Below are 14,422 nucleotides of genomic sequence, written 5' to 3' on the forward strand. Positions count from 1 at the left end.
CTTGCTTGAGCCCAGGAGTTGGAGGTTGCTGTGAGTGTGATGCCATGGCACTCTACCCAGGGGGATAGCTTGAGGCTCTGTCTCAAAAAAAAAAAAAGGATTCTTAGGAAAGGAATGATATAATATGACTTCAAGTTTAGAAGGATCCCTGGTTGCTGTGTTAAATATAGAGTCTAAGAGTAGAACCAGAGTAAGGCCAGCATGGTGGCTCACATCTATAATCTTGGTACTCTGGGAAGCCAAGGTGGGTTGGGTGGATTGCCTGAGCTTAGGAGTTTGAGACCAGCCTGAGCCAAACCAAGACCTCATCTCTAAAAATAGCTGGGTGTTGTGGCAGGTGCCTGTAGTTCCAGCTACTTGGGAGACTGAGGTAAGAGAATCTCTTAAACCCAAGAGTTTGAGGTTGCTGTGAGCTGTAATGCTATGGCACTCTACCAAGAGTGACAAAGTGAGCCTCTGTCTCCAAAAAAAATAACCCCAAAAATTAGAACCAGAGAGAATGAGGAAGGACACTGTTGGAGTAACCTAGGAGAAAAATGATGGAGGCTTGAATCAGGATAATATCAGGAGAAATGGTAAGAAGTGGTTTGGATTATGATCATATTTGAAGGTTGAACAAACAGATTTACTGATAGACTGGATAAAATTTTCCTCTGTTTCAGGATCTCATAGTAGGAGAATAGACATATGAAAAGACAATGATCATTAATACAGGAGTGGGGTATACAAATATTTTGTATAGAAAATAGATGTCTGAGAAAGCTTCCCTGAAGATGTAAAACCTAAAGTGCAGATTTAAAAAGATAAATAGAATTTATTAAAGCATGCAAGAAAAGATATTGGGAAGAATTGACAGCATGAACAAGGAGCAAGAGACAGCATGGTGAGTAAGGGAGGGTGTTGGTAGAGGCATGAAGTTGGAATTGATCATGTGTAAGAGATGTAGGCAGACCATGGATAGCCTGGTTTGTCACATGAAGAAGCTTGGGCAATGGGAAGCCATTAAACTCCTGTTAGATAGAAGAATTGTAGGGTGAAATTTTCCTTTTCAGTAGATCACTCAGATGATTGTATGGAGGCTGGGTGTGAGAGGTCAAGAAGCAAGATTACTATTTTAATTATTGACTTATCTATACAACCATAGTTATTCTAGAAGGAAGTATTAGTCTAAGTTTACTTTCTTTAGCAAAAATGAATGGGAGAAGGTTCTGAGTAGCACTGTACTACTATAACGTGTGTGTGTGTGTGTTTCTTTTTTTTTTTGTGGAGACAGAGTCTCACTTTATTGCCCTTGGTAGAGTGCCATGGCATCACATAGCTCACAGCAACCTCCAACTCCTGGGCTTAGGCGATTCTTTTGCCTCAGCCTCCCGAATAGCTGGGACTACAGGCGCCTGCCACAACGCCTGGCTATTTTTTTCTTGCAGTTTGGCTGGGGCTGGGTTTGAACCCACCACCCTCAGTATATGGGGCTGGCACCCTACTCACTGAGCCATAGGCACTGCCCTGTGTGTGTGTTTCTACACATATAAATCTAAACTCTGTAAACTAAAAAGTTCTATAGTTTTTTGTTATTGTTAAAACTAAGGATTAAACTTTAGTGAAGTGAAAGTTCTGTGAAATTTTTGAACATTTCCTTTTCTTTTTTTTTTTTTGAGGCAGACCCTCAAGCTATCACCCTGGGTAGAGTGCTGTGGTGTCACAGCTTACAACAACCTCCAACTCTTGGGCTTAAGCAATTCTCTTGCCTCAGCCTCCCAAGTAGCTCGGACTACAGGCACCTGCCACTACACCTAGCCATCTTTTTGTTGCAGTTGTTGTTAAGCTGGCCAGGCCGGGTTCGAACCCACCAGCCTGGGTTTTTGTGCCCATCGCCCTACCCACTGAGCTGTGGGTGCCGCTGCTATCGAACATTTCACTGAAGAGAGTACTAATTAATGAAGAATACATTTTACAAATGAGTTTGTTTTCTAATTTATGCTTTTACCACAGGAATGTTTTTTGTTTCAGTATGGTGATTAAAGAGCATTATCATGGGTGGTGCCTGTGGCTCAGTGGGTAGGGCGCCACCCACCATATACTGATGGTGGCAGGTTTGAACCTGGCCCCGGCCAAACTGCAACAAAAAATAGCCGGGTGTTGTGGTGGGTACCTGTGGTCCTGGCTGCTTGGGAGGCTGAGGCAAGAGAATCACCTGGGCCCGGGAGTGGAGGTTGCTGTGAGCTGTGATGCCACAGTACTCTACTAAGGACGATAAAGTGAGACTCTGTCTCTACAAAAAAAAAAAAAAATTTAAAGAGCATTATCATTGACAAAAATCAGATGGCTTACCTAGCATCTGATTGCTTAGCTTCAGATTGCTTACCTAGCAAACCAGTAAAAAAAGCTCAAGTGTATTGTAACAGCTAGTTCTGGGATCTGAAAGCTGTGTGGTAAACACACTTTGTGTTTTGTCAAAAGGGGTTGCTGCTCTTTAACCTGTTCCAAAGGCCTGTGTGGTTGTTGCATAAGCCAAGTGCTTGTGAAAGTTTAAGAGTTAATATATATGTGTTCCATTTTTACCTGTATTCATTTACTTGCTAATACATAAGAAAGGAATCAGTTATGATGACTTGGGAGTATTTAGGCAAAATAAGTGTTCTAAAAATTGAACCCATATATTGGATGAGGCACAGAGTACATGTATACTTCATATACATTATTTAATCTTGAGGCTAATGCAAGGTCATATTACTAGTAAGTGGTGGAACAGAGTGTATGTCGACTAGCCATGGACTGTTTGAATGGGGGAATAGAGTGTAGCATTGGTATAGAGTGGCAAAGAGAATCAAACTGCTACCGTCCTGGCCTTCAAGTGTTAGACTTAGAGACCTGGATCTTGGGTGTATTTTTTGTTATTTGAAGTAGGGAGTAGGGTTGACATAATCCTTTTTGTTTTTAATAGATTTATTTAAAAAGTGTGAGCAAATGTAAAATTTTAGAAGTATGAAGTATCCCATTCTTTATCCCAGATACCCATTTCACCTCCCCAGAGACAGCTGCTATTGCCAGTTTCTCTGGATCATTTTTAGAGGTATTATTCATGTTACAACTCTACCAAGAGTGACAAAGTGAGACTCTGTCTCAAAAAAATAAAAAAAATGTTCTATTTTCCTTTCCTGAAACATACTTCCTTTTTGTCTTTTCAAATCCTAGCCAGCTCATAATCCACTTCCTCTGTAAAGCCTTTTCAGTGTTCTCTTTCTTTTGTGCTGTGCAGTCTTTTTATTATTTTTATTTTTTGAGACAGAGTCTCTCTCTTACCCTGGATAGAGTGCTGTGGCATCATAGCTCACAGCAGCCTCAAACTCTTGGACTTGAGCAATCCTCTTGCCTCAGTCTCCTGAGTAGCTGGGGCTATAGGCATGTGTCACTACGCTCTGGCTAATTTCTATTTTAAGTAGAGACCGGTCTCACTCTTGCTCAGTCAAGCTGGTCTGGAACTTCTCAAGCAAGCCTCCTACCTTATACTCCCATGTAGCTGGGACTACAGGCACCTGCCATAATGCCTGGATAATATTTCTATTTTTAATAGAGACGGGGTCTCGCTTTTGCTTAGGCTGATCTTTGAACTCCTGAGCTCAAGGGATCCTCCTGTCTCAGCCTCCCAAGAGTGAATAATTACAGACATAAGCCACTCCTCCTGGCCTATGCAGACTTTTTAAAAAATCCATAAGTGTATGTATTATAAGTTGCCAATTATATTTAGTAAATGTCTACATAGTAGAAACAATATTAATATTTTTAAGTCTCTGTGATACATACAGCCAGTAATCCTAGCACTCTGGGAGGCTGAGGCAGGTGGATTGTATGAGCTCAAGAGTTTAAGACAAGCCTGAGCAAAAGTGAGACCCCATTTCTACTAAAAATAGAAAAACTGAGGCAAGAAGATTGCTTGAGCCTGAATTGGAGGTTGCTGTGAGCTATGTCTCCAAAAAAAAAAAAATCTCCATGATACTCTCTCAGCACAGTAACTTACAGTAACTTGAACATATTAGATAATCAGTGACTATTCTCTGGTGATAATAATGATATATTACTGCCTCATGAACATAGCCATTCACTTGTTAATTTCTTTTTGAAATCACAGCTCACAGCAACCTGTAACTCTTGGGCTTAAGTGATCCTCTTGCCTCAGCGTCTCCAGTAGCTGGGACTACAGGCGCCTGCCACATGCCTGTCTAATTTCTTGTTGCATTTGTCATTGTTGTTTAGCTGGCCCGGGCTGGGTTTGAACCCACCAGCCTCAGTGTATGTGGCTGGCAAGGTAACCACTGTACTACCGGTGCGGAACCCACATGTTAATTTCTGTTGCTTGTTTTCATGTCTGTCTGAGTTTTTACTAATTCTATTTTTAAAGAATTTTAAGTGCAAAATCTTAATCTTGTAACAACTTTGTAACACCGTAAATATTTTTTCATTCCACATGCATGTTTTATTTGTTCATTATATTTATTTATTTTTTGTTTATTTTGTTCTTTTTTTTTTTATTACCCCCTCTGTTGCATAGAGAAGCTGCAACCAGTTTTGTCATTTACCAAGTCACAACCGGAGGTCTATAATGACAGTACTAACTTGACATGCCGCAATGGACATCTTCAGTCAGGTGGGTTTAGGTTAACTAACATGTAAAGTAACAAAGTTTGCATGCAAGGTAGAGTCTTACTTTATAATGTTGATTTGCTTTCTTTTGTAATATAATATTGATTTGACTTTATAATGGTAGGTTTAATTTTTTATGTTCTCACAGGGCTGTGTTGAAAATAAACTTACTGCATCATTCATAGCGTATAATTATGTAACAAGTAATATATAGCCATTCTAATCATGCTTCATTTGCATAGTTTGCAACCTCCAGTTTTTGTGATTATAAATTGAAGGCAAATTTTCTCTCTGGCTGGGCATGGTGGCTCACACATGTAATCTTAAGCATCCTGGGAGGCTGAAGTGTAAGGATTGCTCGAGCTCGGGATTTTGACACCAGCCTCCAGCCTGAGCAAGAGCAAGACCCTGTCTCTAGAAAAATTAGCTCAGTGTTGTAGTAGGCATCTCTAATCCCAGGTGCTGGGAAGAGGGAGAAACAGGAGAATTTCTTGAACCCAGGAGTTTGAGGTTGCTGCGAGCTAGGCTGATGCCAAGGCATTCTAGCCTGGGCAACAGACTACAACTCTGTTTAAAAAGAAAAAATTATTTTTCTCTCTCTCTCTTTTTTTTTTTGTAGAGACAGGGTCTCAGTTTATCACCATCACCCTCAGTAGAGTGCCATGGCTTCACACAGCTCACTGCAACCTCTAACTCCTAAGCTTAGGTGATTCTCTTGCCTCAGCCTCCCTCAGGCTGGGACTACAGGCACCCACCACAACGCCCGGCAGTTTCTTTTGTTGTTGTTGTTGCAGTTTGGCCAGGGGGCCAACCTTGAACCCACCACTCACTGAGCCACAGGTGCCACCCTTCTTTCTCTTTTATTTTTAAAAAATAGTGATAACGGCTTTCTACTGAGGGCGCCAAAGTGAGACTCTGTCTCTTTAAAAAAAAAAAAAAAAAAAAGTGATAGGATCTTGCTCTGCTGCCCAGGCTGGAGTGCAGCAGCATGATGATAGTTCACTGCTGCCTCAAACCCTTGGGCTTAAGCTGTCTTCCTGCTTTAGTTTCCCAAGTAGCTGAGATTACAGGTGCAAGTCACTGCACCTGGCTTTTTTTTTTTTTGTGTAAAGATAGGTCTTGTTAGTTTGCCCAGACTAGTCTTGAACTCCTGACCTCAAGTGACTCTGCCTTGGCCTCCCAAAATGCTAAGATTACAGGTGTGAACCACTGTACTCAGCCTCTTACATTCTTTTAAATGATTAAAATGTTATTTGTTTCTGTTACTTTAAGCTTTTGTGTTTTTTTATGGATAGCCATACCAATTTTTTTTCCAAGACACAGAATTAAACATTTTCATTTTTTTGTTATGTGTTAATTTTCATTGCATATCAATTTTCGTATATACTATGTATGTACATGAATTTTTTTAGTACCTGTTAGAAAAAATTTGAAGCTTCACATAGGAAAGAGAAACATTAGAACATTGTTATGGATTAAATCTGTGTTCTAAAACTTTTGGGTGTTAGCTTCTACAGAAGATTAAATTGTTTTTGTTTTGTTTCACTAGGGTACTCTTCTTCCTAGATTCTATGACATCTCTGCTACTTTATTGGATAGCTGACTATGCAGCAATAATTTCATGTCCAGAGCTAAAATTAAAATAAGTAGTACTATGTTCAGATTATTACAGAGAAGTCTCAGATTTCATTTAGGCTATAAGAAAACTGCCTTTTTTATTTATGTATAATATAAAACTTTTAAGGTTTTGATAGGGAACAGATAGAGTAAACGGTTTTCTGTGGACCTCTTTCCCTTGTGGCTTTCTCTCTCCCTTAAGAAGTTCTCACTTTGACTTGGTCTTCCAGAACAGAATTAGTGGCTATACTCCTTTTCCCATTCCTTTCTATGTCTGATTTAAAATGCTTTTTCAAGTATGGATGTATTTTGCCTGTTTGTCTTAGCATAACTGTGAAGGGCTAACATTTTCATAAGGAACTTTCTGAAAAAAAAAAATAAAGTATGACTGTACCACATGTAAATAGTTAAGTTTCTGTAATATATATTTTGGATCCTAACAATCCTACCAGGATAAATAGTAAAAATTCTCTGGCCCTGAAAAGCTGATATGCCTTTCTCTTGTTATCTTGGTTCTCTTTTACTTCATTACACATTCTAGATGATCCTGTATGTATTTTTCTGCTGTGCCAAAAAAATAAAAGAAGAAATAACTTTGTCTTCTTGGGACCCATTTAAAAATAAAATAAACTTGAGCTTGGTGCCTGTGGCTGAGCAGCTAGAGTGCCAGCCACGTACCAAGGCTAGAGGGTTTGAACTCAGCTTGAGCGTGCCAAACAACAATGACAACTGCAACAAAAAAATAGCCAGGCATTGTGGTGGGCACCTGTATTCCCAGCTACTTGGGAGGCTGAGGCAAGAGAATCGCTTAAGCCCAAGAATTTGAGGTTGCTGTGAGCTATGACGCAACAGCACTCTACCAAGGGTGACATAGTGAGACTCTGTCTCAAAAAACAACAACAAAAATAAATAAATAAAATAAACTTGGTCTTATTTCAAAATCCTTAACACAGGTTGAGTATCTCTCAAAATCTGAAATGCTCCAACATCCAAAATTTTTTGAGTGATGTTTAAGGAAATGCTCAATATAACATTGCAGATTTTGGATTTTTGGATTAGGAATGCTGAATCAATAAGAGTAATGCAAATATTAAAAAAAAAAAAAACGGGGGGGCGCCTGTGGCTCAAAGGAGTAGGGTGCTGGCCCCATATACTGGAGGTGGGGGGTTCAAACCCGGCCCTGGCCAAAAACTGCAAAAAAAACAAAAAAATCAGCCAGGTGCGGTGGCTTACACCTATAATCCTAGTACTCTGGGAGGCCCAGGTTGATGGATTGCTTCAGCTCAGGAGTTAGAGACCAGCCTGAGCAAGAGTGAGACCCTGTCTCTATTAAAATAGAAAAACTAACTGACTGTTGTGACAGGTACCTGTAGTTATAGCTACCGTGTTTCCCCGAAAATAAGACCTACCCAAAAAATAAGCCCTAGCAGGATTTCTATGCATTTGTTTCTTTTCTTTCTTTCTTTTTTTTTTTTTTTTTTGAGACAGAACCTCAAGCTGTCCTCTTGGGTAGAGTGTTGTCTCCAACTCCTGGGCTCAAGCGAGTCTACTGCCACAGCCTCCCAAGTAGCTGGGACCACAGGCGCCTGCCAAAACGCCCAGCTATTTTTTGGTTGCAGCTGTCATTATTTGGCGGGCCTAGGCTGGATTCAAACCCATCACCTTAGGTGTATGTGGCTGGTACCTTAGCCACTTGAGCCACAGGCGCTGAGCCAGTCCACTTGTGTTTAAGGTCCTCATTTTAGTCCCACCATGTGAATTGAAAATTTAGACTCAGTGTCAGAACGTCATTTTAGTGTATTCTGAATGTGGAGGTTTTTAAAACTTGAATTTTTTGTACTCTTTTTAATTATATAACAGCTTACCTGAGATAAACTGGTTCTTAAACAGTTGAATAGTTCCTTAAACCATATACGGGGTTTGATGACAAAAGCAAAACGGAGGCTTTGGCTTTTCTCATGGCCAATCTTAATTTGCTGACTGATTTAACATTTGTCTTCACAGCAGACATTGTTATATAAATACTGATGTCTGATATGTAGTATATAAAATGTTGTTTAGAAGCAATGATACTTGAACATTTAAAAGCCTATCATTTATATGGAAGACTGTCACAGGACAAATAGTCTTTTTGACTGAGTGGCATTCTGTAAATATATATTTACATAAATATTTATTATTAAAATTTGCAATATTTATCTCCAGCATGTAAAACACAGGCAGTCCCAAAGTCACAAACAGGTGGCTTATGCACTACTCTCACAGTACGTTCCCAAGTCACAAATATCTGAGTGAGATATGACTTACACTTACAGAGACTATTACAGGTAATAGGTAAATGCACCTATTCCAGCTTTACCTACAAATTCAACTTAAGAACAAACATTTAAAACCTCTATCTCAGTTGCAACCTGGTGACTGCTTGTGCTTAGCATATTAAAAAGTGCATCTAAATTTATAGTCTTTCAGTTGAAACTGACTGATTTTAAAACCTCTTTTGGCGGGAAAAGGTAGTGGACTTTTGCAGTATTTTTTAGTCATAAAAGTTTGGTTGAACTAAAGTAATAGAGTGCCTTTTTTTTTTTTTAAAGACGGAGTCTCACTATGTTGTCAGTAGAGTGCTGTGGCGTCATAGCTTACAGCAACCTCAAACTCTTGGGCTCAAGTGATTCTCTCACCTCAGCCTCTCAAGTAGCTGGGACTACAGGCACCTGCCCCAATGCCCAGCTATTTTATTGTTGTTGTTGCAGTTGTCATTGTTGTTTAGCAGGCCAGAGCTGGCTTTGAACCCACCTGCCTTGGTGTATGTGGCTGGTGCCCTAGCCATGGGCACTGAGCCAACAGAGTGCTTTTTTATTCTTTCCTTATATACAACTTATCTCTAGTGCTTTTACAATGTTTTGTTTGCTTATGCATTTGGACACTATTTCCTAGACAACTTAACTACTTCCTCCTGATCTTCCAAATCAAGTTGTTCCTTCTTTTTACTACAAATATTTTTCTTTATAAGAAAATTAGAATATATACATTATGAAAAGAAAAATCCTGTCCACCTAGTGATAGTTCTTGTGAATACTTTGGTATATTTTCTCATTGAAATCTTATTTTAAAATATTCCTGAATTTAAAAGAATTATTACAAATTTGTATTTGTTTTTATTATTACTTTTTATAATGTTTGGTCACAATTTTGTAATTACTGTGTTTTTTTTTTTTATTAGAAAGTGGAGCTATTCCAAAAAGAAAAGATCCCTTAACACACACTAGTAACTCACTGCCTCGTTCAAAAACAGTTATGAAAACTGGATCCACAGGTCTTTCAGGCCACCACAGAGCACCTAGTTTCAGTGGTTTATCCATGGTTTCTGGAGTGAGACAGGCACCTGGGCCTACAATTACTACTCATAAGGTATTCTTGGATAGTACCTTCAATTACTATGCTTTGGAAAGTAGAAAATTTTGATCATGTTATGCTTGTTTAAGTTTCACACAAGTACTTTGTAATAAATAATTCAAGAATGCGTAAGTTTCCACATAGTTAAATATCTTTTATGTCCACAGTGGCACATTGCTATGAAACTTTTTTTGGCCCTAATTAGTCATTTTATATTAACTTTGCCTACCTTGGCTATTTTATATAATGCTATATATTTCATTTGAAATTTATTTTCAAAATTACTTAAACCTACATAAATGTTTTATAACATCACCATACGTAGAGATTTGTCATAACTCTAACAAGAATCCAAACTGCATGAATCTGTTATCATAGGGCCTTTTTCTTTCATAAAAACCATCTGTGGATAAAATCTTCTATAACCACTTCATACCAAATATAGTTCTATAGTCAATGAAGTTTTGCCTTGGTGTACATGTACAATTTTCAGATTTTTATATCAGTTTTACTATTTTTAAAGCCTGAATTCTATGAACTCAAGGTTTATTCATTTGTAAAAAATGTAAATGTTAGGTTGTATATTTACATTAAAATTTTATATCCTTTAAGGGTACTCCAAAAACAAATAGAACAAATAAACCTTCTACTCCTACAACTGCTGCGCGAAAGAAGAAAGACTTGAAGAATTTTAGAAATGTGGACAGCAACCTTGCTAACCTTATAATGAACGAAATTGTGGACAAGTAAGTTTTGCCATTTAAAGTGTTGTATTTTACAATTTTTAGTTTTGAATTTTGTTTATAAAATGTTTCATGAGTGAAATAGATAATAAATACCTTATCTGATTTACATGCATGATTTTTATGATAGTTTTCAATTACTGTAAAAGTAGAAAGTCATTGCTTTATTTAACTGTGGTTTAACAGTTTACATAAAAATACACTTTGTAGAAACTAAACTTCATATTATAATAACTGAACCATATTTCTATTACGGAACTAACTGAGGTTTTGTTTATTAGTGGAACAGCTGTTAAATTTGACGATATAGCTGGTCAAGAGTTGGCAAAACAAGCATTACAAGAAATTGTTATTCTTCCTTCTCTGAGGCCTGAGGTAAGAACTTTATATTATCATTTTCCTATAACATCATCCATTACTGAATCCCTAGTAGTGGTTAAAAAAATGTTTGGATAGTGCTAGAATGATTAATTCACAAAAGGTAACAGTAATGTTTTTCAAAAGACAAAACATTAGCAATTGATGTTGACAATTTATTATTGGAAAGGAGAATGAATATAGGAATATCTGATTCCTAATCCATTCTTAAGACTTTTAGAAAAAGTGGGTAGTAGAGTATAATTTTGATTATACTCCACATCTAGATGAGAGAGATTTAAAATTAAGAAATAGAAATCATACTAATGAAAAGAGAAATTCAGATTAAAGTAATTCTTTCTTACACATATACAAAAAAAAAAATTTATTCTTTCTTTCTTTTCTGTTGGGTAGAGATAGGGTCTTCCTGCTTCAGCTTCCCAGAGCGCTCAGATTACAGGCATGAGCCACCATGCCTAAGAATAATTCTTTAAAAGTTTGAAGACAGGCTCGGCGCCTATAGCTCAACCGGCTAAGGCGCCAGCCACGTACACCTAAGGTGGCGGGTTCGAATCCCCAGCCCGGACCCGCCAAACAACAATGATGGCTGCAACCAAAAAAGAGCCAGGCGTTGTGGCGGGCGCCTGTGGGCCCAGCTACTTGGGAGGCGGAGGCAGGAGACTCGCTTGAGCCCAGGACTTGGAGGTTGCTGTGAGCTGTAATGCCACGACACTCTACCCAGGGGGACAGCTTGAAGCTCTGTCTCAAAAAAAAAAAAAAAAAAAAAGTTTGAAGACAATAGAAAATAATTATTCTATTAATAATTATGTCTATATAGAATTATATATAGATAATTTATAGAATAATGTACTATTAGTACATTAGACAGAGAACCAGTGAGTGGTGGTTAGGAACCTATCCTTTCATACCATATGTTAAGATTCATTAAGGAATATAGGTAATCTTGTAGTTGATAATATGTGATTTTCTATACACTAAGCACTGTTTTGGATTTTTACAATTCACAGATTGCATATTGAGTGCTGTTTTAATAATACTACAAAAATAAATCTGAGGACCCACTTCTGAGTCACAGTTTTTCTCCTTGAACGTTCAAATCTTATGGTTTCATCTACAACAGCTAATGGAAATATAGTTGTGTGGTGCATTGTGATGGATGCATTATTAAATGAATATACAAAGATGTATGGCTCTATTTTTCCATAGTCTCAATCATTTGCATGTTACCTTTATGGTATTTTATCACCTGTGAGTACCAACTGTACTAGGATTTACTGAATAATTTTCAAGTCTGTTTTTATTTTACTTAGTACTCATTCTAAGTACAGGAAATCACTGGTTTGATATGCTAGTTTAGTTCTTCTCATACCCAATAAAATAATTAGAGATTTTTTTTTTTTTTGAGGTCAAGTCTTAATTTCTTTTCTTTCTTTCTTTTTTTTTTTTTGTTTTGAGACAGAGTTTCACATTTTCACCCTTGGTAGAGTGCTATGATGTTATACCTCACAGCAACTTCAAACTCCTGGGCTCAAGCAGTTCTCTTGGCTCAGCTTCCCAAGTAGCTGGAACTACAGGTGCCTGCCACAACACCCAGCTATTCCAGTCTTATTCTGTCTTATTCTTTTTTTTTTTTTTTTTTAGAGATAGAGTCGCCCTCGGTAGAGTGCTGTGACATCACAATGCCCAGCTAATTTTTTTGTTGTTGCAGTTTGGCTGGGGCAGATGTCAAACTTGCCACCCTTGGTATATGGAGCCAGTGCCCTATCCACTGAGCCACAGGCACTGCCCTCAAGTCTTATTCTTTTCACCAGGCTAGAGTGCTGTGGTGTCAACCTAGTTTACAGTAGCCTTTGGTTTCTGTGTTTAGGCAGTCTTGCCTTAGCTTCCCCAGTAGCTAAGACTCCTGCTATCACGCTCAGCTAATTTTTTCTGTATTTAGTAGAGATGGGGAGTCCTACTCTTTTATGTTGCCCTTGGTATAGTGCCATGGAGCTCACAGCAACCTCAAACTCTTGGGCCTAAGCGATTCTCTTGCCTCAACCTTCCAAGTAGCTGGGATTACAGGAGCCCACCACAGTTCCTGGCTATTTTGTTGTTGTTGTGCTAGGTTCTAACCCACTAGCCATGGCACATGTGGCCAGCGCCCTAACCACTGAGCTACAGGTGCTGAGTTTGGGATTACTTGCTAGGCTTTCTTAAACTTCTAAGCTCAAGGGATCCTCCCACTCCCCTCTCAGAGTGCCACAGTTACTGGTGTGAGCCACTGCACCCAGCCCATTCTGTTGCTTTCCTTTTTTAATTTTATTTTTAATTATTTATTTATTTTATTTTTTGAGACAAAGTCTTGCTCTATCACCTAGGCTGGAGTGGATCATCATAGCTCAGTGCAGCTTCAAACTCCTTGGGCTTAAGCAATCCTCCTGCTTTAGTCTTCCATGCAGCTAGGACTATAGACAGGCACAACAACCCACTAATTTTTAAAATTTTTGTGGAGATGGGATCTTGGCTGTGTTGTCCAAGCTGGCCTTGAACTCCTGTCCTCAGTGATCCTCCTGCATCAGACTCCCAAAGTGCTTGGATTAAGTGGCACCTGTGGCTCAAAAGAGTAGTGCGCTGGCCCCATATGCTAGAGGTGGTGGGTTCAAACCCAGCCCTGGCCAAAAACTACAAAAAAAAAAAAAAAGAACCAAAGTGCTTGGATTATAGGCGTGAACCTTTAAGCCCAGCCTCTCCTGCTTTCTGTCGTACTTGAAGCCTCCAATTCTGAGCCTTCCTGGAGTTTTTAGTTCACGTCAGCTTGCTTAACAGACACATAGGTTTTAGCTCAGTCAGCTCTGCTGAATAACTTACCACACTTTATTCTCCATCTTACAGAAATGTATTGTGTCTGCTATTACCTCCTTTCCTATTTTTGTTTGGAAGATTTATATATAAATCTTTTTTATATATTTAGTATTATTTTTGGTGTGATTTCTCAGCAGAGGAACATGCCTGTGTTCAGTTTGTTTAACCAGTGTGCTTTCATTTTATCACTGAGGAGCTGGTTTTATTTATTTTGTTTTTTCTGTTTTTAATTATTATATTAAATTACTGATTATGTGTTTTTCCCTTTAAAATGGTAGAAAGCTCTCTTTGGAAGGATGCTACTGAAAAAGGTTGTTTTTAGATGATAAATAATACTTAAAATGCCTAGAAAAAATAATTTCTAGAATCATAGTTGTGATCTAATATATATATTTTTAAGTTATTCACAGGGCTTCGAGCTCCTGCCAGAGGATTACTACTCTTTGGTCCACCTGGAAATGGGAAGACAATGCTAGTAAGAATTCTTTCAAATTTGAGGATTCTATGGAGATATTAGGGACAATAGGAAGAAAAACTTTATATTATTCTTATCTATTTTTGCTTTTTGCTGGGATATACTTCTCAAGTTTTTAAACTAGTTCTCAATGCCGAAATAGATGAAGAAAACAGATGTCTTATCCTCCATAGTATGTTTTTAGTTGGTTACATTTAACAATGTTTTTGTGATTATTTTTCTAAATTAAATAGTAAAATTTTTCCCTTAGAAGAGCTTACCTTAGCATATTGAGTATCTTTCTAATTTTTTTCTATTTTATGGCTTTATTTAAATAATCAGTATGTTATGG

General features: G+C 38.0%; 1 protein-coding gene across 2 annotated transcripts in view; it reads left to right on the forward strand.

Moving 5' to 3' along the window:
* Positions 1 to 14,422, forward strand: part of SPAST (spastin) — a 62,439-nt gene that overhangs the window by 21,107 nt on the left and 26,910 nt on the right. For both annotated transcript variants that reach the window (XM_003787512.3, XM_023511890.1), the window contains exons 4-8: positions 4,550 to 4,645; positions 9,479 to 9,666; positions 10,264 to 10,397; positions 10,676 to 10,769; positions 14,017 to 14,091. In XM_003787512.3, the coding sequence (XP_003787560.1) occupies positions 4,550 to 4,645; positions 9,479 to 9,666; positions 10,264 to 10,397; positions 10,676 to 10,769; positions 14,017 to 14,091 (587 nt within the window). The remainder of the gene's footprint in view (positions 1 to 4,549; positions 4,646 to 9,478; positions 9,667 to 10,263; positions 10,398 to 10,675; positions 10,770 to 14,016; positions 14,092 to 14,422) is intronic.

Source organism: Otolemur garnettii, unplaced genomic scaffold (assembly GCF_000181295.1).
Source record: "Otolemur garnettii isolate 467f Iridium unplaced genomic scaffold, OtoGar3 scaffold00022, whole genome shotgun sequence".
In the NCBI taxonomy this organism is placed as follows: Eukaryota; Metazoa; Chordata; class Mammalia; order Primates; family Galagidae; genus Otolemur; species Otolemur garnettii.